Here is an 18,851-nt window from a genome sequence, read left to right on the forward strand (position 1 = left end):
TATTTAGTAATTACACTGGTGACGAAATCGTTTTTTTTCTATTGCATTTAAGTAATATAATTGCTTAAATTGCCATAGGTGTTGCTATATGTATATATAAGGGCAATGTATCATGTAAAATTTGAAACGCATTACAAAGATCATATGCCTATAATTAATATTTATTATTCAAAAGGGCTCTGGCTACCCAGGATCAGGGTATCCGGGTAATCAACCAGGATCTGGTTACCCAGGTCAACAAGGATACCCTGGAGCTCAACCCGGTTCGGGTTATCCTGGCAGTCAGTCAGGTTCAGGTTACTCGGGAACTCAACCAGGATATCCAGGGGGCCAACAAGGTTCTGGATACCCTGGAGGAGGACCTGGATCAGGTTATCCTGGCGGTGGTGGGGGCGGTTATCCGGGCGGTAAGCATTTTGTATGAAGTTGGGCGATGAAACAGACAGTTATTTTATGCACAATAATAAAATGTTATTGTTGTTGAAGGATATGGTGGTGCAGGAGCATATCCTGGAGTTAGCCCTGAACTACAGCAGTGGTTTTCAGCCGTTGATCAGGATCGTTCAGGAAAGATAACTGCCAAAGAGTTGCAAGGGGCTCTTATGAATGGCCAAGGAAAAAACTTCAGTGAATCAGCGTGCACGCTAATGATTGGTATAAAAATATGTCTCTATATATTGTTCCATATTCTTCTCGTGAAGACTAATAAGCAATTCAAAGTTATGGGGATCTTATATTTTAGGAATGTTTGACCGAGACAAAAGTGGCACGATTGATGTCATGGAGTTCCAGAGCCTTTACAATTACATAAACCAATGGTTAGGTGTTTTTCGCACATATGATCGAGATAACTCTGGTCTGATTGATGAAAGTGAACTCTCTCAAGGTAGGTTTATTTATTACAGATTAGGATATGAAAGTGTAGTATAGTGACCTATGTAGTAGATATCTATGATGACTAGAGGAAGCACAACTCCCTGAATTTTAATTATTTGGGATTATTCAGTGTTGAGTGCAATGGAAAAAAATAGTCATATACTCATCAAATGAAGTTTACTAGCACATTTCAATCATAAATTATTAATTAACGTGTATGGAATGTCAAAAGTTATATCAAATTTGTAACAAGCTAGGGAAAACTTAACCAAATTGTGCAAGTCATGAAATTATTATATTAGAATTTTTTACGAAATTTTATTGTCATGATGATTTTTAACAGTCTATTAGTCTCGAATAATAAATTTTGTGGACTTCCTAATGTCTTCTTGCTTGTTTAGGTGTCATTTTTTCGCCATATTATGGAAATTCTCAAGTTTCTCTCATGAAAAAATCTCTTTACGTTTATTCTGGTATAAATCTTTTTTTAAAACTTTGAAATTAACTCACCCATACTTATGACTTCTATTTTGTTTCTCTTCGTAGCTCTTCAGCAAATGGGTTATCGATTTACTCCGGAATTTGTAAAGAACCTCATTGCAAGAAGTGATCCGGTTAAGCACAGCCATATCTCTGTGGATCAGTTTATCGTGATTTGTGTTCAAATTCAGAGATTCACAGGTAAGAGGCTGCAGGGCAATTTTAGTACTTACTTGTATTGGCCATTGACTGGTAGTGAAACTAATGTACTGAGTGTTTGAGGAACTGCTGTCAAGATTAGTCAAAATTCACTTCAAATCCAATTAGTTAAACAATGTGTGGTGTGGAAACTACTACTTTGTTGTCACTTTCTTTCACATCTGTTTTTTACCTTGTAGCAAATGCTGTTTTTGCATCCACTTTTGTGTTTTATGAATTAATTTTACTGTAATTAATGCCCTCCTCTTCACTGTGTTGGAAAACTATAATTATATTTTACACATTTTTAATTATAATCATAGCGTTCACCCTAGTATTTTCAATGAATAGTTAAGAGCACAATTTCTTGGAATTAAAAAAAATCCTGTTGGAGGTTTTATTCATTAAAATCCCAAGATTAAATCTCAAAATAATTTCACAATAGCACTCAATTTTCAGCTTATGAGTGACAATTTTTTTATCTACCCATTGTTAGAAGCCTTCAAGCAGCGGGATCATGAGATGAAAGGCCTCATCACCATTGGATTTGAAGAGTTTCTTACTGTGGCTCTCAGCTGCTCAACCTGAATGTCTCAAGTGTCCCGCTGAAGAAATCTGCCAATGACACTGTCTTTAACGAGCATCTCAGTAAGAGTTGCTTTTTGGGACAGTAGTCGTAACAAATTTACCCTTCTGTTTCAACACCTTTCTAAGGAATACAGCTGCACCAATATGATATTATGTCATTCGTAAGCTACAGCGAACTTGTATTTTCTCCAGTCCGTGAAGGAAATGGAAGTTATTCTTTCATGCTTTTGTATAAACTCATCCATTGTTAAAACTGTTATTTTTCTCCTTTTTTGTGCAAAGAGCATTGGCATTATCTAATCACTATAATTTCTGCTCATTGGCTTATGGAGGCCTGATCTTGGGAGGTCAGAAGTTCTCATGATGATCAGAAAGAATATCGTGATTACATCATTTTCTTCTGATCAGATGCACATTATTCAAGATCTAACTTTTTTAAGCCAATGATTAGAAGTTATATCAAACAGATGATGACTCATCTTCTCATACCTGAAAAGCCCTTGATATTTTTGTGAATGAAGTTTTCAGCTTTCATTATGTTTTATCATTTTTCTTCTCTATGACATTGATAGAGAATCTAAATTTTAAGTAATTAGAAAGCTTTTAAGTCATATGTCACTAAGCAATCATTTTGTGGATGTTTAAATGCATGTAGCAATGTTGTCTTTTGGAAACAATAAAATCTTTGTTTTCTGGGCATTGCATTTTTACTAGAGGTATGAAATGATTTTTTTGAAAACATGTCATAGGTATGAAAATACTATCTTTGCATAGGCATATATAATTCTAAAACTTCTAAATTTACCTCTTTCACGTTCACATGCTATGACTACCTATGGACCTATAAGTCCTGGGTGTAATTTCTTGATTCACTTTTGATGTTGGGTGTATTCTTAAGATAGAAAATAGTTCAAAATTTCCATTACTTTTTTCATTTTAATGTCCATTAGTAATGCCTTATTTTCACTATGCATATTCTTGTAATGATAAGACCTCATCTGGACATTTTATAAATGAAAGACCTTGGATAAGTAGATCATGGTCAGAAAGTCCACATGGTTAGGCTTTCCTGATAGCTTTCTCTGCTTAATACATTGCAAAGTAAATTCTAGTTTTTTTCTTTATGGAAAACTTTGCTCCCAAGACCATTTCAAGGTGAAAAAATTATTTTCCTTGACCAGGACACAGCCCTAGATCCCTTGATATCTGACAGAGTGCTTAAGCCAGTTAAGCTACTGAGGTATCCTTCCACAGCCAAATTTTGAGGGCCTTAAGGAACAAGATGATGTGAAGAAATACCATTTACATATTGTCACACAGGTGTTCATAGTCATACACGTTGTGACTCAGTCCACAGGGTTAAAGCCAATTATTAAACACCAAATGGTTTTGCCAAATTCAAAGAAAGTGCAGGAGGTGCCATGACAATAACTTTTAATGGAGTCATCCACTAATGCATATTACAATGCAACAATTTCAAAGTAAAACAAATCATTTGTCTGGCTGGCTGTTGCAGTGTAATGTGCATTAACAGATGACTCCTTTAAAAGGTGCTGTCACAGCATCTCTCGCAGTTATTTGAAGATGATGTTAAATAAAAATGGGTATAAATGAATTCAGGATTGACGGAGGGAGAATTGATGGTTTCATATATTACAGGTTTAGAAAGTGAAAATGATCAAAATATATGTATTAAAAGTGATAATTTAGAAAAAAGGAAAATCTGAGATGCATTATGATTATCCTATTGCAATGTGGGTGCAAGTAGCTTATCACTTGTTTAGATAACATATGTCAACTAACATTTACCATAAACTCTAGTGGTTACACAAATTATGCCATAATACAGAGGGAAGGTGAGTAAGAGATGGTACAGTTAAGAAAGCAATTAACTATCAAGAATATACAAGGAACATTTTTCAGTAAGGCGTTAATAATAATAACTTATTTTTCACCGACCATACATACCATGTCGGCATAGGAGTAGTCAAATACAAAGAAAAGTACAAAATACAGGTACATTTTGACATTGAACATACTTAAACAAAGAGCATATACATTAAAGTGTGTAATAAAAACACAACGCAATATGACTGCTGGTCATTTAAAAATTCATTCAATAAATAATAGGCCTTTATTAAGAGTTCCAATTTAAAATTGCAATTCCAAAGAAACTGCGGGAGATGCCGCAACAGTAACTTTTAACGGAGTCATCCGCTAATGTGCATTTCAATGCAACAATTTCAGAGTGTAAAAATCATTCGCCTTGACTGGGATTCGAACCCAGATCCCTCAATATCCGGTCGTGTGCTTTAGCCACTTAAGCTACCAAGGCGTCTCTTAAACTCTGAAATTTTGGGGCTTTTAAAGGAACTAGATGTTGTGACAAAATGCCGTACATACAATGTCACAGGCATTCGTATTCGTGTGCGAGGCGCCACAGTCCACGAGGTTAAAGCCAACTTTAAACACATGGTGTTTATACTTTGACAAATTCCAAAGAAACTGCGGGAGATGCCACAACAGTAAAGTTCTAGTTCCTTTAAAAGCCCCAAAATTTCAGAGTTTAAGAGGACGCCTCGGTAGCTTAAGTGGCTAAAGCACTCGACCGGATATTGAGGGATCTGGGTTCGAATCCCAGTCAAGGCGAATGATTTTTACACTCTGAAATTGTTGCATTAAAATTGCAATATTTGTCACTCGTTTTCAATGAGTGTGGTAATTTGTTATAAATTCTTACACCCATTGCCATTGGGCTTTTGAATGAAATTGCAGATTTATAGTAACTTGGGTGGATGTTGTGATAATATCTAGTTGAATAAGAGTGAATATCACTTTGTGTGACAGAGATGGATATTATTTTTCATGCAGACAGACATGGCAAATGTATACATATGTGGAATGGTAATTACATTTAATTTTTTGAATTAGGGCCTACATGGTGTCCTATAAGTAGTACCAAGTATACATCTAATTGCTTTTATTTAATTAAGAAAATTTTTTGCTACATGCACACTGGTGATCTCCAGAGCACTATTCTATATGATAAAAAAATAGAATAATACAAAAGTTTCAATACCTTTAGAGACACTGTGTTATGTGGGAACCGAATAGTGTACATCACATTGTGCAGTTTAGAATGCAAATCAAATGAATATTCCACCCATCAGTTTGTGTAACATGTAGACCTAAGAACCCAGTGTTGGATGAAAAATAAATCTTTCACTATCAAGGTTCAAATTAATATCCTCTTGCAATATTGCCTGATTTAATGCAAGGACCTGTTTCTCTTTGAGGTTTTAATCAAGTCTGTTGTCACAACGCCAGTTACAGACGCTCAATTAAGATTTTAGCCATTGCAAGGTAATACCTATGACCTATTGTGTTTTAACCAGAATTCTTTGACTACTTTTGTCTGAAATTATATAGTTTGAATAATCAGCTTTAAAATATTAGGGAATTAATGCTATGAAATTAATAAAAATATCATATTAAATATCAATAATAAATAACAAAAATAAGATAGGTCCCAATATTGAGCCCTGCGGAACTCCCTTGCTAATAGGATTGGAATCTGACAAATACATGTATTTTACAGATTTCAATGTTATTTGCCTTATTTGTGGTCTTTCAAATAAATAAGATTTTAGCCATTGCTAGGCTATACCTCTGACCCCCACTCTATCAGCCTTACTCAAAAGGAGGGTATGGTCAATAAGATCAAAGGCACGAAATCATAAACAATATTCAGAAACAAAGCAAGTACTAAAATCTGGTTATCTAAGGAATTGGTAATAGAATTCAAACCATTGAGTCCTACCTCAGTAGATTTGCCTTTTTGATAACCCTTCTGCAAATAACTTTGAATTTATCCATTGGCCTATTGTTATTTATTTCCATTGTTGACCGAGAAGAGGAAAAAACAGTGTAACATTGAGCAAAATCTGGGTTTGCAGTGTGGCCTAATGCAAAGTATGAAATGTTTAAATGAGCTGTTTGTTCTTCAACAATATTGTGTTTGAATCAAAGTCTTTTGTCAATTATAATATTGTCTCGTGACATAAATTGCAACTTGTTCCTAGATGGCAACAATCAAAAACCTTTTCTTAACTTTTTAGGTCATACACCACTGTAGATGTCACTCACGTTAATTTCTATTCTTCATCTTTGCTCGACGTAAATATTTAACCTATATGCTCAAGATACAAAATCTGAAGTTATTAATTCTGGCATTGATTACTATCCTGTCGTGACCTACTTTTCGGTGAAAATGAGATCCAAACCTTTTGTAGATTAGAATTTATTCTGATATCAATATTATGCACATGCTTAAACTGTTAAAAACCGAGACTTGGGAAGGTGTTACATAAACTCTTACTTTGATTTAAAGTTCTGCATTTTATCACTAACTTTTATTTTGATGCTGAATTTTCTGTGGTCTTAAAGAAGTCATCTGAGAGATCCTAAAAAGCAGTGGATTACAGATGAAATTTGTATGTTTTCGGCTACTCTTAAGGAACTATATGCTCAGAGTAAATCTTCAAGTAAAAAGGAGTCGAGTACAAACTACTAAACAAATCATATCGACTATTACTTCATAATCCCAAAGGCACTTATAATGGCGAAAGATTGGTAAAGTAGTCTAATTAATCTACTGAAATATGAAAGATTATGAATGAGTCCAAAATATCTAGTGTTTCACCATTTGCCATAATCCTTATCCAGAAATACTGGCCGCAGCTTTCAATTATCATTTTTCATCTCTTACAACTACTGACCTGCACACTAATCAGCCAATTAGCCAGAATATGTCTTCTGCGGCATTACTTTTTCTTTCTCAACTTTCTGAAAACAAATTTGGAACTATAATTAATAGTTGCGGTAATAAATATAGTGCTGGCAATAATGAATTGCCTAACTTCATTATCAAGTTGTATTTTGACTTGATCAAGAAACCTTTGTCACACCTCATTAACGATTCTTTTGCTGAAGGCAACTTTCCGGCTAGTTTAAAAATTTCTAAAATAATCCTTTATATTAGAAAAGGGGTTTTCTTTAGATCTTAACTCTTACCAACTCATTGTCATTCAAACTATGCTATTTAAAATTTTTGAAATAACCTATCATGGATTCTTGGTTCCCTTTTTACAATCCTCTGGCGTCTTATTTCAATATCAACATGGTTTCCATAGAAGTAGCTACACAACAACTACCTTATATGAAACAATTAAGCATGTGCATAATGCTCTTGATAATAATTTTCTTGAGTGTTTTGCTATTCAACTTGACCAAAGTACGAATTTGATCTCATTAACCATAGTTCACTCTTAGTAAAGTTAGACAGAGGTCCACATTAAGACTGAATGTTATCAGATATTCATGATAGAACTTTGCATGTTTTTATTAATAAAGATGGAGTAAAATATGTAACCCCCAAATAGTGATCAATACAGGTGTTTCCCAGGACTCTTTTTCAAGGACCTATACTGTTTTTCTAAACATTAATTATATTCCTTATAATCTGGTCAGTGAACCTGGTAGTCTCATCACTCATTCATTCTGTATGTTGATGGCACTAATATTATAATTTCCTCTGCCTCTGCTTTGGAACTAGTGAACTATTGCAGTCTATCCTACCAAAAAATCAATTCTTGGACCCAACTGAATCTTCTAAAATCAGTGTCGAAAAGTCACAAGTGATGAGATTTGCTGATAAAGAAAACACTCACCCTAGTGTTAAATACTCCTTCTGATGGAAAGCCTTTGCCTCAGGCTTTCTGCTTAATTTCTTGGCATTAATTTACATTCCCAAATTAATAGGGATTCTCATATTGGCATTCTTCTGAAGAGACTTCAACCAATCTGTTTCCTCATTTGCTCTATTCGTTTCACTATTTCTCATAATGCTTTATTATGGTCTTTTTTACTCTCATATTGCACCTGATCCCTCCCACAGACTACAGCCTTGCCATTGGGGAAGGGGTTGTGGGTTCCGATGGCCCCTAGATCTGTGCTGGCAAGAGCAATCATAATTGCTCCTGGTAGGGTCGCCTATGCCAGGTCGAAGGTTAGGAGCCAGACAAAAGTTAGTCCACGCAGCATCTGTGTCTCAGTGAGGCAGCTGCAAACTTGGTTTAGACACCACAAAAGGCATAGGTATACATCCTAGGCCAACTGATGTATTGAAGGAGGTAGTTGCTCAAGGTGGAAGTGAATGACTTGAATTGCTGAATAAAGTAAATTTACTTCCTTGGGTTAAACAAGTCTCTCTTCCATGAGTCATAAACATTTCTCTCAGGTTCAGTCTTCAAAGAAAGAACTGATTCAGTGCTAATAATAATAATATGAAAGGATGTGAAGATTCTTGAGAGATATTTACAGGCAGAAAAGAATTTCTTCCACCAGAAGTTACTAATGGTATTCATTCCTGGAGCAGATAAATTCTTCTTGCTAGAGGCATCTTTATCGCATGACTTAATGTGACTACAGCAGGTCAATCCATAATACTATTACTATCCAATCTATATTTAAGTTATAATCATAATAATTTCACTCACTCAATTGGTCAACACAAATTGGGCAAGTTAGATGGTGCTGTAGAGACAAAAAAATAATGAAACAAGAATATGGGATAATTGATGGTTTACAGCATAACTTTATGGAATCGATTCATATCGGAAATGAAAAAATAGTAACTTTGTGATTCCACAGAAAACTTATTACGATACGACCCGGGTTTCTAAGCTAATAAAAAAGTGCCATTTAAATCAAGCTGGGAAAAGTTGTGGACGGCATAGAATGCTTCTTTTGCTGGGAGTTTAAAAGTTTTATTTTGAATTCTTTCATCCTCAGTTATCACGTTGATCTTAATGATAAGAGATTTTAAATAAAAGACAGATGCCTCATGATGGAGATTAAAAGGATGTAAGGTAGGGTGTAATGTAGGATGTAAGGCGTACAAACCATATATGTATGTGTATATCACTTTTGTCTAGTATTGTGGTGGTGATATTTTAAGTTAGAGGGATCATTTTTATGGAGATAATAAAGTTTTCACAAGGATTCATTTCCCTGAAATACAGAAAATATACCGAAGGGGTAGATTGAGGGAACCCAGAGTTTGGAGTACTCAAATTCCACAAGAGCGCAGTAGTTAACCTGAAGTATAGCTTTTACTGCTTTCTTGGCTGAAGGTCTTGCAGGCATAACAAGCATTACCCCATAATGGAATGACATACTATGCTATATGGGAATAGATTTTGTGTAACACAGGGTATTCACAATGACTAATTTTACAATTCTACACAACAAGCAAATGATATAAGTTGCAATACTATTTTTTCAGCATCTACATAATACCCTGCAAACCAACATACAGTAATAGTGGCAAGTGTTAGGGCAACAACCAACTATGAATAAACATACTTAATTAAACATATATATTTACAGATCAACATACAAATATATGGCAAATCTACATCATGCAATAATGGGTGTGATCAAGTAAACCCTATAATTTTTTCTTTTTAAATTGGTAGTGCGATAATGCTGATTTTATTACAATCATGTATTGCATGAAGGAAAAAAAGAGTATTTGAAATTGAGTTACTGGTGGCATCTATCTGGTTTATTTTATTCCAATGGTCCAATATGCTAATGTAATCTTGCATCATTCAAAATATTCCTCCACTTTCATAAGTAAACTTGGGTGTTCTGTACTTTCTCCAAGTCTCAATCTTTCCCGTTTCCATGACCCACATAGTTTCAGGCTTAACTTTGGGAAACTTTCCACATTAGAGAAAAGTGATAATTAACAATTGTGATTTCCCCTATAGTATTTTTATTAACAAAACCCAGGTTTCAACACTTCATGTCATCTTCAGGTGAAAATTACATGCATGTTGGCAAATGTATACTCTTATTGATGAGAGGAAGGAGGGGATTTTTGATGGGCAGGAAGTGGAGACAAATTAGCTAGGTGAAAGAGCCAAAAGGATGGTGCCCAGGGGCCGAGTGGGGGAAGGTGAGGGAAAAGGGATGCACTGCATATGATGGTCTACATTGTGACAATTCACGGTCACTGAAGCCTCACAACATATCACAAAACCGCCACTACACCACCACCAGTCTTAATACAATGTTGATAGCCAAATACTCTCAGTATGATGAAATTGTAGCTTGCGACTTAGGATAACTGATGATATCACCCATACACCAAAACTGAGACAAAAATTCATACACAGCTGAAATATTCAGTGAAAAAGAAACACCGTTTGAACTCTCTTTCTACCTTCAGTCCTTGCTGTCTCAGCGAGTGGTTGGTCTTTGTGGTTCTAAGTGCTGAGGTGGGTGTGGGGAAGGTGTACTTTGAATCTTCAATTATCTACACAAGAATTGGAAGGTAGCAGGCCGTTATGCGCCCTCATGATGCACTTAAAGGAGACGGAAAACAACAAGGAGTGGGAGGGATAAACTTGTTCATTAATTGGTGTTGCATTGTCAATGGTATGAAGCACTATTTCAAGAGTGTCTATTTGCCTTCCTCCTCCTCCAATGTGGAGGTGAGTGGGAGAGAAGTCATTATTGTGGTTATTTTCTATCAAATTTTTAGCAGCCATTGACTTTTTTTCCCTTCTCATGGCATATCTTATGCTGTTCATTTATCCCATTATAAATACTTCTTTCAGTCTTGCCTATGTATTGTGCTGGATAGTCATCACATTTAAATAAATTAATTCCACTTTTCCAACATTTTCTCTTTGGCATTAGTGATGCATTTCCTGAGGGTGGTTGACGCTGTATTTTCCTTTTGGGATTTTTTTTGATGGGGCATTTGTATCCTTCATGAAAAGTGAATGTTTTCTGTGAGAAGAGGTGACTGGAGTCAGTTGGGATCACTTCATTAGTGCACGTGGGCTTCCTCAACATAGAAAATTTGTGCTTCCCATTTTCCATGATAATTGTGGCATCAAAGAAGTTCATGTGGTGATCCTTCCCAGTTTCTACTTAGAATTTCATTTTCTCCTGAATGGAGTTAATGTAAATTAAAAATGCTTCAATCTGTCTTTGTCGTGCCAGTCCAGCAGCACAGTATGTCGTCAACATATTTGCACCAGTAGAATATGTTTCTAATAGGCCATTTTTTTTAAGTTAATAATTTCTCCTCAAAGTCATTCATAAATATTTCAGCCAGCAAAGGTGATAGAGATGACTAAATTGAAAGGCCTTCCTTTTTATTGCAAAGGAAGTAATTCTGGTCACTGCATAGTTTGTTGGTTAGTGAATAAATTTCTTCAATTGATAGAGGGTTGTCTTATTCTTCTAAATATCAGTCAATACGTTTAACATTTTGGTTTAAGGTACACTTGTGAACACATTGGTCACATTAAATCAAATGGTTTCACATTGGGGGGCACTGAAGTTCAAAGAAGTTTCTCTGGTAGCTCACTGTATTTTTGATACTTCCTTGAGGAAGATTTGCAGAAGACCACCGGGCATATTGGTATATCCTCTACATGAATTCTATTTAATCTGCATAATCACGGTGAAATTGGGTTCATTGATATCAACTGTTTTTTTTTCTCCCACATATTGAACAATACAATGCAACAATTTCGTAAAATTTTGTAAAAATCATTCACCTTGACCGGGATTCGAACCTAGATCCCTTGATTTCCAGTCGAGTGCTTTAGGCAGTTGAGCTATCGAGGAATCCACTTACACTCAAAATTTTTGGGGGCTTAAAAAGAACAAGATGTTGTGATGAAATACCATACACAGGCCTGTCGCAGGCATTTGTAGTCATGCGCGATGCACCATAGTCCAGGCAGTTGAAGCCATAGTGAAGAATCCTTTGCAGTTGTTAATCGCAGACCTAGTTTCCTTCAGAAAGGCTTGGGTCGGGCCGGGTTCAAAATTTAAATTCATTAACATTAACAACATCTTGGCATTTGTCTTAATAATCTAGTCTAGTTGTAATGACCATGGCCCTTCACCTGATTTGGCAGTTATTAAATCTTTTGTTTCTATGGACTTAATTAAAAATTTCTTTAGAATTGGACCAATTCCTTTGAAATGGCTCCTGGGGACGAAAGGACAGTTTTGTTAATGGAATCACACCACTGCTTGTTTACACTCATTATTTTCCTTCCTCAATGCTATATCATAATCTACTGTTTTATTTATTGTCTCTTTTTTCATTTTTGGGATGAGATTAAGCCCAAACAGTCTCTTTTTCCACCTAACCTTTAAATGTAACATTGAATACTATTACATCTCTTTGAGACTCAATGAACCGGAATCCTAAATCATATAACATTCCTGTCATGCAGCAATTTTCAATAAATAAAGTGGATTTTCTCAGAACTTTCTCCAATTTCTTCACTAATAGTTTCTCCCTTGGATTACAATTAATTGTCGTATGACCCCACTCGTTTTTACATTTTCCTGCAACCCATTTGAGCAAGGGCCTAGCCACACTGGTTATTCCACTGAAGTCAAGTAATACTGGGTCCAGACGGAGCTTGGATGCATTGGCTCCATATCTTTACCGTGGTGCTCTTATGTCCTGTGTGTACATGCCTGGCAGGCTAAACATGGGTTGGCACAACTGCACTAGCACAAGAGTAGCAACCCATCTAATTAATGACACCGTTTTTTTAAGGCTCACCCAAGTATTTTTCTGATGCTTGCAAGGTTTGATATAAATATAACAGCAGAGTATTTCAACTGTTCTCAGTTGCTTAATTTAATCCATCTAATTAATATTAGGTCTTCCTTTTCTTCCAAATCTTTATTACTGTACACCTTTTTGTGTTGAGTTTTAAACTCCATACTTCAAACGGCTGATGTCTGGCCTTCACCACTAAAGAGTAGCCCATATTTTGCCGGTGTCCTCATTTCTCTGTAAATCAGTTTTGTCTACAAATAATCTCTGGTTGCAGCTAATGCAGAAACTTAGGTTATTAATGTAAATGTATCAATAAGAGTTGGGGATTTATAACATTTACCTCTAATGAAATCAACCCATCGATGACTAATTTTTGCCCCTTCCAATTCAAAGTCCCTAATCAAGTATTTTAATTGCCCATTAACTCCATCTATTTTAGTTTTCGTTTCTTTACTTTGAGGGACAAAAATTATGTTCTAAGATTACAAAGGTAATTAATGTTATAGATAAGTTTGCAATTACTGGAATCCACCATTTTTGTAGAGTGGGATTACACAAGCCAGGTTCCAGTCACCAGGTACTGACCCTCCTCCGACCGAATTGACAAAATGACTTCTCAGTAAGTAGCATAGCCTTCAGCAAGTTACTTTCAGTATTCTAGCCTGGATTTTTTCCAGACCTGAGATTTGTAAATTTGCGGATTCCACTCCTTAGAAGATTTAAAAGCATAATGCTTCACCTTGGAGCTGCTTCACAGAATACTAATAAATGGCCAAAAGAAATTAAAATCAGCATTTTATAACAAGGCTTGAAGAACCAGGTCTGATACAAAAAAATGAATGAAAAAAAGAATTCACATTATAATGTCAGTATTGTTTGTAAAAAGGGGAACTAAGATTCAAAGGAATCCCCAATTAACTGTGAAGTAAAATAAAGGTGGACCCAGGAAACCATTGGTCAAATGGGTTCAAAATTAATAATTATAATGTCAGTGTAAAGCTGTATATAATGGAGAAGCAAGCCAAAAATTTAAAGAGTGAGTAAGGGGCACTTGGATTGTTTGATAAAACAAATATGTATCTGATTTATTTATGCCCAGTATTTGATTGAAAATGGACACAAATGTCATTTCAATCCAGATATTTTACAATTTAAAAATAAAGACCCTGGATAAAACATGTTGGTGTCGCGTGGTTGCTAGACGCGGCATCATTGGTGGGAGCGTATCTAGGACCGAGTTAAATAATAGAGAGATGGTTTGGTATACATCTTTATTGAGCCCTTCTTAACTTACGCAAGGGAGGTCAGGCACCGGGGACTAGGGGCGAACAGTCACTTACGGCGGCTCCAAGAGGGTCGGGACAGCCTTTGATCCTTGGTTCGAAACCCCGTCAACGGGAATGGCGATGTGTCGTAGGAGTCTGCGTGCGGCGGCGGATACTCGAGGGCGCTCGGGCCGACGGCAGGCTCCGGGGACAGGCAAGGGGATGGCGGAAGGAGAGCAGGATAAGGCGGGATATGCGAGGGAGTATCCGGGAGGCGTCTCCAGGGTAGGCAAGGGAGTGTAAGGATGGTCGGGAATGCGACCCGCTGTTCAGAGGAAACGCTCGGAGGAGGTCGGAAGACGACCCGCGCAGAGAGCTGGGAAGGACAGGAGGACGCTCGGAGGAGGTCGGATGACGACCCGCGCAGAGAGCTGGGAAGGACAGGAGGTCGCTCGGAGGAGGTCGGATGACGACCCGCGCAGAGAGCTGGGAAGGACAGGAGGTCGCTCGGAGGAGGTCGGATGACGACCCGCAGCTCAGAGGCGGTCAGGGGGGGAATGCCACTGTTCCGCGATCACCTTGCCTTATAAGGGGTCGTGGAGGGTCGAAGGTCGCTGCTGACGCGCGCAGGCGACAGCGCGGTCATTGCTCCTTCTAAGGGATGACTAGTGACCAAAGAGGAGGATTTGGCGGTGGGCCTCATCTTATCTGCAGGGATGCAGTCATCCTCAAGGATGACTGTGTCCATGCAGATCCCGGTAGTGGGTTTCCGAGGAACCCCACTACATCACCCTCGCGACAAATTAGACCCGGGGGTGGTTGTATGCGAGCTATTCTCTCGAGTGGTCGCCCACTGCAGTTACACAAATTAAAAAACCGGTGGGCTGCGGTGCCTTCCCCAATAAAAATTACACTTAACCTATAACAATGAATAAAACACACTTTAAAAATAACATGGAGATTGAATTGTTGAAGACATTGAAGCACTATAAAAACTATGCAGAGCAAGGAAAATAAGGCACTCGAAAATATAGTTCTGAGCGTAGCCCATCAATTGTACACAACGTCTGCCGTACGATTGTCAATAGAACAAGTTTTTTTCTCTTTTACAACTAAAAACACTTAGGAGTCACTACAGTCGGTGCGCTTTAGCAACATAAGGGACCAATGCACTTTTGGAAGTTTGCATCACACCAGGGTGGGGAACAAGGGGGTGTCACTGTTGTTCACCGTGATGATTGCGATCTCTTCACTGCTGGTATTCACTGCCTGGGGGGCGTTGACTATGTGAATAGGGTACACCATGCTGGGAGGGGGAATCTCAGGTGCCGAATCTTCTGCCACAGAAGCACAGTTTCTTCTGCACTTTTTACACAGTAGGCAACCAGCTAAAGCAGAAACACTTGCAAGAACAACTAGGAGAGGCACTGCTGAATACTGTATGACGCGAATTTTCTCATTTATTGGAGAAAACGTTTTGATACTTTTTGCTATTTCTGACAGGGAAACGGCCGGGACTTCATGCGTGTTTACCTTCTTGATTGACAAGATGGTCTGCACTAGTTCATCAGAAAAATGAATTGTTTGAGTGTCGTTAATAAGGGAGGGAAAATCGAGCTCTGGCAGAGGTGCCATAGACACTTTTATGTCGATCGGGAAAGGACTCATGAAGTCATCTAGAGACGCTTTGAGGGATATGTAGTCGCTCTCCGCCGAACATCCTACCGGCACGTTAAGGCTCCCACGGCCCCGTAGTGTAAGACGAGAGTGTGCGTGCGAACACCAATTGGTGAGAATGGTATTATGGCTTAAGGTGTAATACCACTGGCCGGGTTTTTCGCCTTTGATAAAGACTTCGTAATTAGCATTGGTCAGGTGAATGTCCCAGTTTGATTTCACCAAAGCACTATCATTAAGATATGCTGCGACGTTGCACGAGCTAGAGAGGTTATTGTGGATGGGAAAGGTGGGGGAACAGGCCTCAATATCCACCTTTTTACACGCACGCCAGTACTCGCGTTGGAGGGGAACAAATTTTTTCTCCTCGTCGGCCACTGCCAAGTAGGGCGAATCCGGCCGCAGAATCACTGCGTGCTTTCCATCTTTACTCATTGAAGGAAAGGGGTGCGCTTCGTAAAGGCGATAAATCGATCCTGGGCGGTACAGCGGTAGGATCACCAGGAGAGTGATACTTTCTCCCCGCCGAATCACGCGCACATCAGCGAACGAGTAGAGAGAGCGGATGTCGCTTCCTTTGTACTGGACGAAGTCCAGGCCACGGGGTAGATTTGAACGGGCCTTGGCCACAATTTGGTATAATAGGTTGGGGGAGAGGATGGAAGGAGATAGGCGATTTAGCTCGGCCAACGTCACGATTTCGTGAACCCTTGACATTTCGTTTAATAGTTCTGTGAGGTGACGAAACACAGCAAGGTAAACAAGATAAATGGAATTAAAAAGGTCCATATTATGCCGATTTTCATTAATTAAATTAGTAGTGATGAAATTACTTTGATTTATCCTATTCTGCAACAATTCTAAGGATTTAACGGTTTCGGAGAGCATCTTATCGTGCCTTTGTAAGGTGCCAGACATCTCATTTAGGAGAGTGACTTTAGCGTTCGAGCGGTTTATTGAATCTTGCGCGACATTGGTTATTTCTGCATGGAGTTTTTTAATTTGATCATTAGTAGCCGTCCCTGCCAGATAATGCAAACCGTATCCCAGGGCGTCAAAAAGTCCTCTATTAGACCGCCCTATATGTTGAAAAATATGATTTTCGCGCTTCAGCAGTGCCTGTGACAAACTAGAATTTAAATTGGTAAGGTATTAAGGGAGCCGGAAGAGTAGTAAGGGGTAGAAGAGCCTGGGAGGGGTGATAGGCTATAACCCCCATTTGTGTTTCCCGGGCAAGGTGATTCAGGAGTTTCGGATCGATGTCCTTCCCTGGGGTTGAGGGTGTCCCTGCTGGTGGAGTTTCTTCACACTCTATTTCGCTCGTCCCGTATCGGGCGTTGTCTTCCGATTCAGCGGCCGCCGCGGTCATCCTGAGATGGCTGCGACATTTTATTATGATAAGATCGCGCCCGGGGGTGGGTGGACGCTCGGGAGTCGCTGGAGGGCTCCAATCCAACTCGGCATGTGGCCTCATAATGATGTCATCATCTTCCAGATCCGAGAGGTCACTTCCGAAGAGGGCCATTAATTTACGCCTTTGCGCCATCGCTGCCGGCTGCTCGACTTCCAGGACTGGCTCCAGAGAGAGGTGGAGTCAAGGTGAAGATGACCTTACAGGGCGAGGTCTTAGGTTATAGTGGTTTGGGAGGAGGGCGGTCTTGTTGTGCCGAAGGATTTTCAATGGGTTCGGCTTCTACAAGGGGTTGGGATTTGGGGCTTGACGAGGGTGGTGGGGCGACCGGCGGGAAGATTTCGTTGCCAACAAATGAGGGGAAAGCGTTAGGTTCGGGGTCTGGTGGTAAGGGCAAGAGGTTACGCAGGTGAGCCAGGATGCGCCTTCCGTCATGCAGATTTTGTATATCGACTGTAACGGGACTTCTTACTTTAATGACTTTATAGGGACCAATCCAACGGGAGGCTAATTTCCTCGCTTGTCCTCGGGACAGGGCGTTATTGCGCAAGAGGACAAGTTGTCCTTCGGACAAGGTAGGAAGCGTTAGTCCTGAATTATATTCTCGGTGCTCTGCCTCTGTATTCTGCTTATTGGACTCAATAGCATGTTCGTGAGCAAACTGTAATCTACGATGTATTTCATACTCATACGGGGGCTCCTCCGCGTAGGAATTCGGGACCGGAGACAAAACAGTATCCCATGGCATGTTCAACTCTCGCCCGTGCATCAGGTATGCCGGAGTGAACCCAGTCATTCGATGCCGACTATTCCTATACACGAACAATGCGAATCCTAGCTGTTGATCCCAATCGGAGTGATCTTGGGACACATAGTGGGAAATCACAGACGCAAAGGAGTGATGTGCCCGCTCCAAGCGACCGTTAGACGCAGGATTATACGGAGTAGTAAGAATGCTTTGTATTTTTAGTTTCTGACAGACCCTTTTCATCAACTCTGATGTGAAATTCGCACCTCTATCCGTAAGTAAAAATTTAGGAACGCCGTGGCGACAAATAATATTTTCTACGAATATTTCTGCTATTGTTTTGGCCGACTGATCAGGTATTGCGTAGGCTTCAGGATACCTTGTGAAATAATCTTGGCAGGTGAGGATATACCTGTTCCCTCGGGAAGATAGGGGTAACGGGCCGACAATATCTAAAGCTAACTTTTCAATTGGGTAAGTTGCTTCGACGACAGGCTGAAGGGGAATTTTAATGCCGCCAAATTTCGCTTTTTGCAATCTAAACAGCTTTGAACGTACTGAACAGTGTCGGAGTAGCAGCCCTTCCAGTTGAAGTGTCGCTGTACGATTTCCAGCGTTTTCTCGACACCAAGGTGTCCCGAGAGAGGATTGGTGTGGCAACGATTTAGAATGAAGTTCCGCATACTCCTGGGCGCACATATGGTGAATTTAGGGTCTAACTCTGTCGGTTGAACCTTGAATAGTGTTGCCTTCCTTATCGTAAAAGTAACTAGGTTCGTGCTGTTTAGCTAACAAATGCAACGGCTCGAGTTCGGGGCAACTCGACTGCTCCTTAGCTATTCTCTCTTTATCCCAAGTGGGCTCGTCCTCTGATTTAAGTGAATTCACCGTGGGAGGAAATCGTGATAGTGCGTCCGCGTGGGCTAGGTTAGCACCAGG

The 18,851-nt window shown here is 39.1% G+C and overlaps 1 protein-coding gene across 1 annotated transcript in view; it reads left to right on the forward strand.

Moving 5' to 3' along the window:
• LOC139687599 (peflin-like) overlaps positions 1-2,830 on the forward strand; it is a 3,228-nt gene extending 398 nt beyond the window's left edge. The window contains exons 2-6 of the mRNA XM_071584819.1: positions 176-407; positions 487-654; positions 743-886; positions 1,423-1,557; positions 2,051-2,830. Of these exons, the coding sequence (XP_071440920.1) occupies positions 176-407; positions 487-654; positions 743-886; positions 1,423-1,557; positions 2,051-2,142 (771 nt within the window). The 3' untranslated portion in view covers positions 2,143-2,830. The remainder of the gene's footprint in view (positions 1-175; positions 408-486; positions 655-742; positions 887-1,422; positions 1,558-2,050) is intronic.
• The last annotated feature ends 16,021 nt before the right edge of the window (positions 2,831-18,851 follow it).

The sequence above is a fragment of the Hetaerina americana genome, unplaced genomic scaffold, assembly GCF_022747635.1.
Source record: "Hetaerina americana unplaced genomic scaffold, ioHetAmer1.1.p SCAF_2, whole genome shotgun sequence".
Classification (NCBI taxonomy): domain Eukaryota; kingdom Metazoa; phylum Arthropoda; class Insecta; order Odonata; family Calopterygidae; genus Hetaerina; species Hetaerina americana.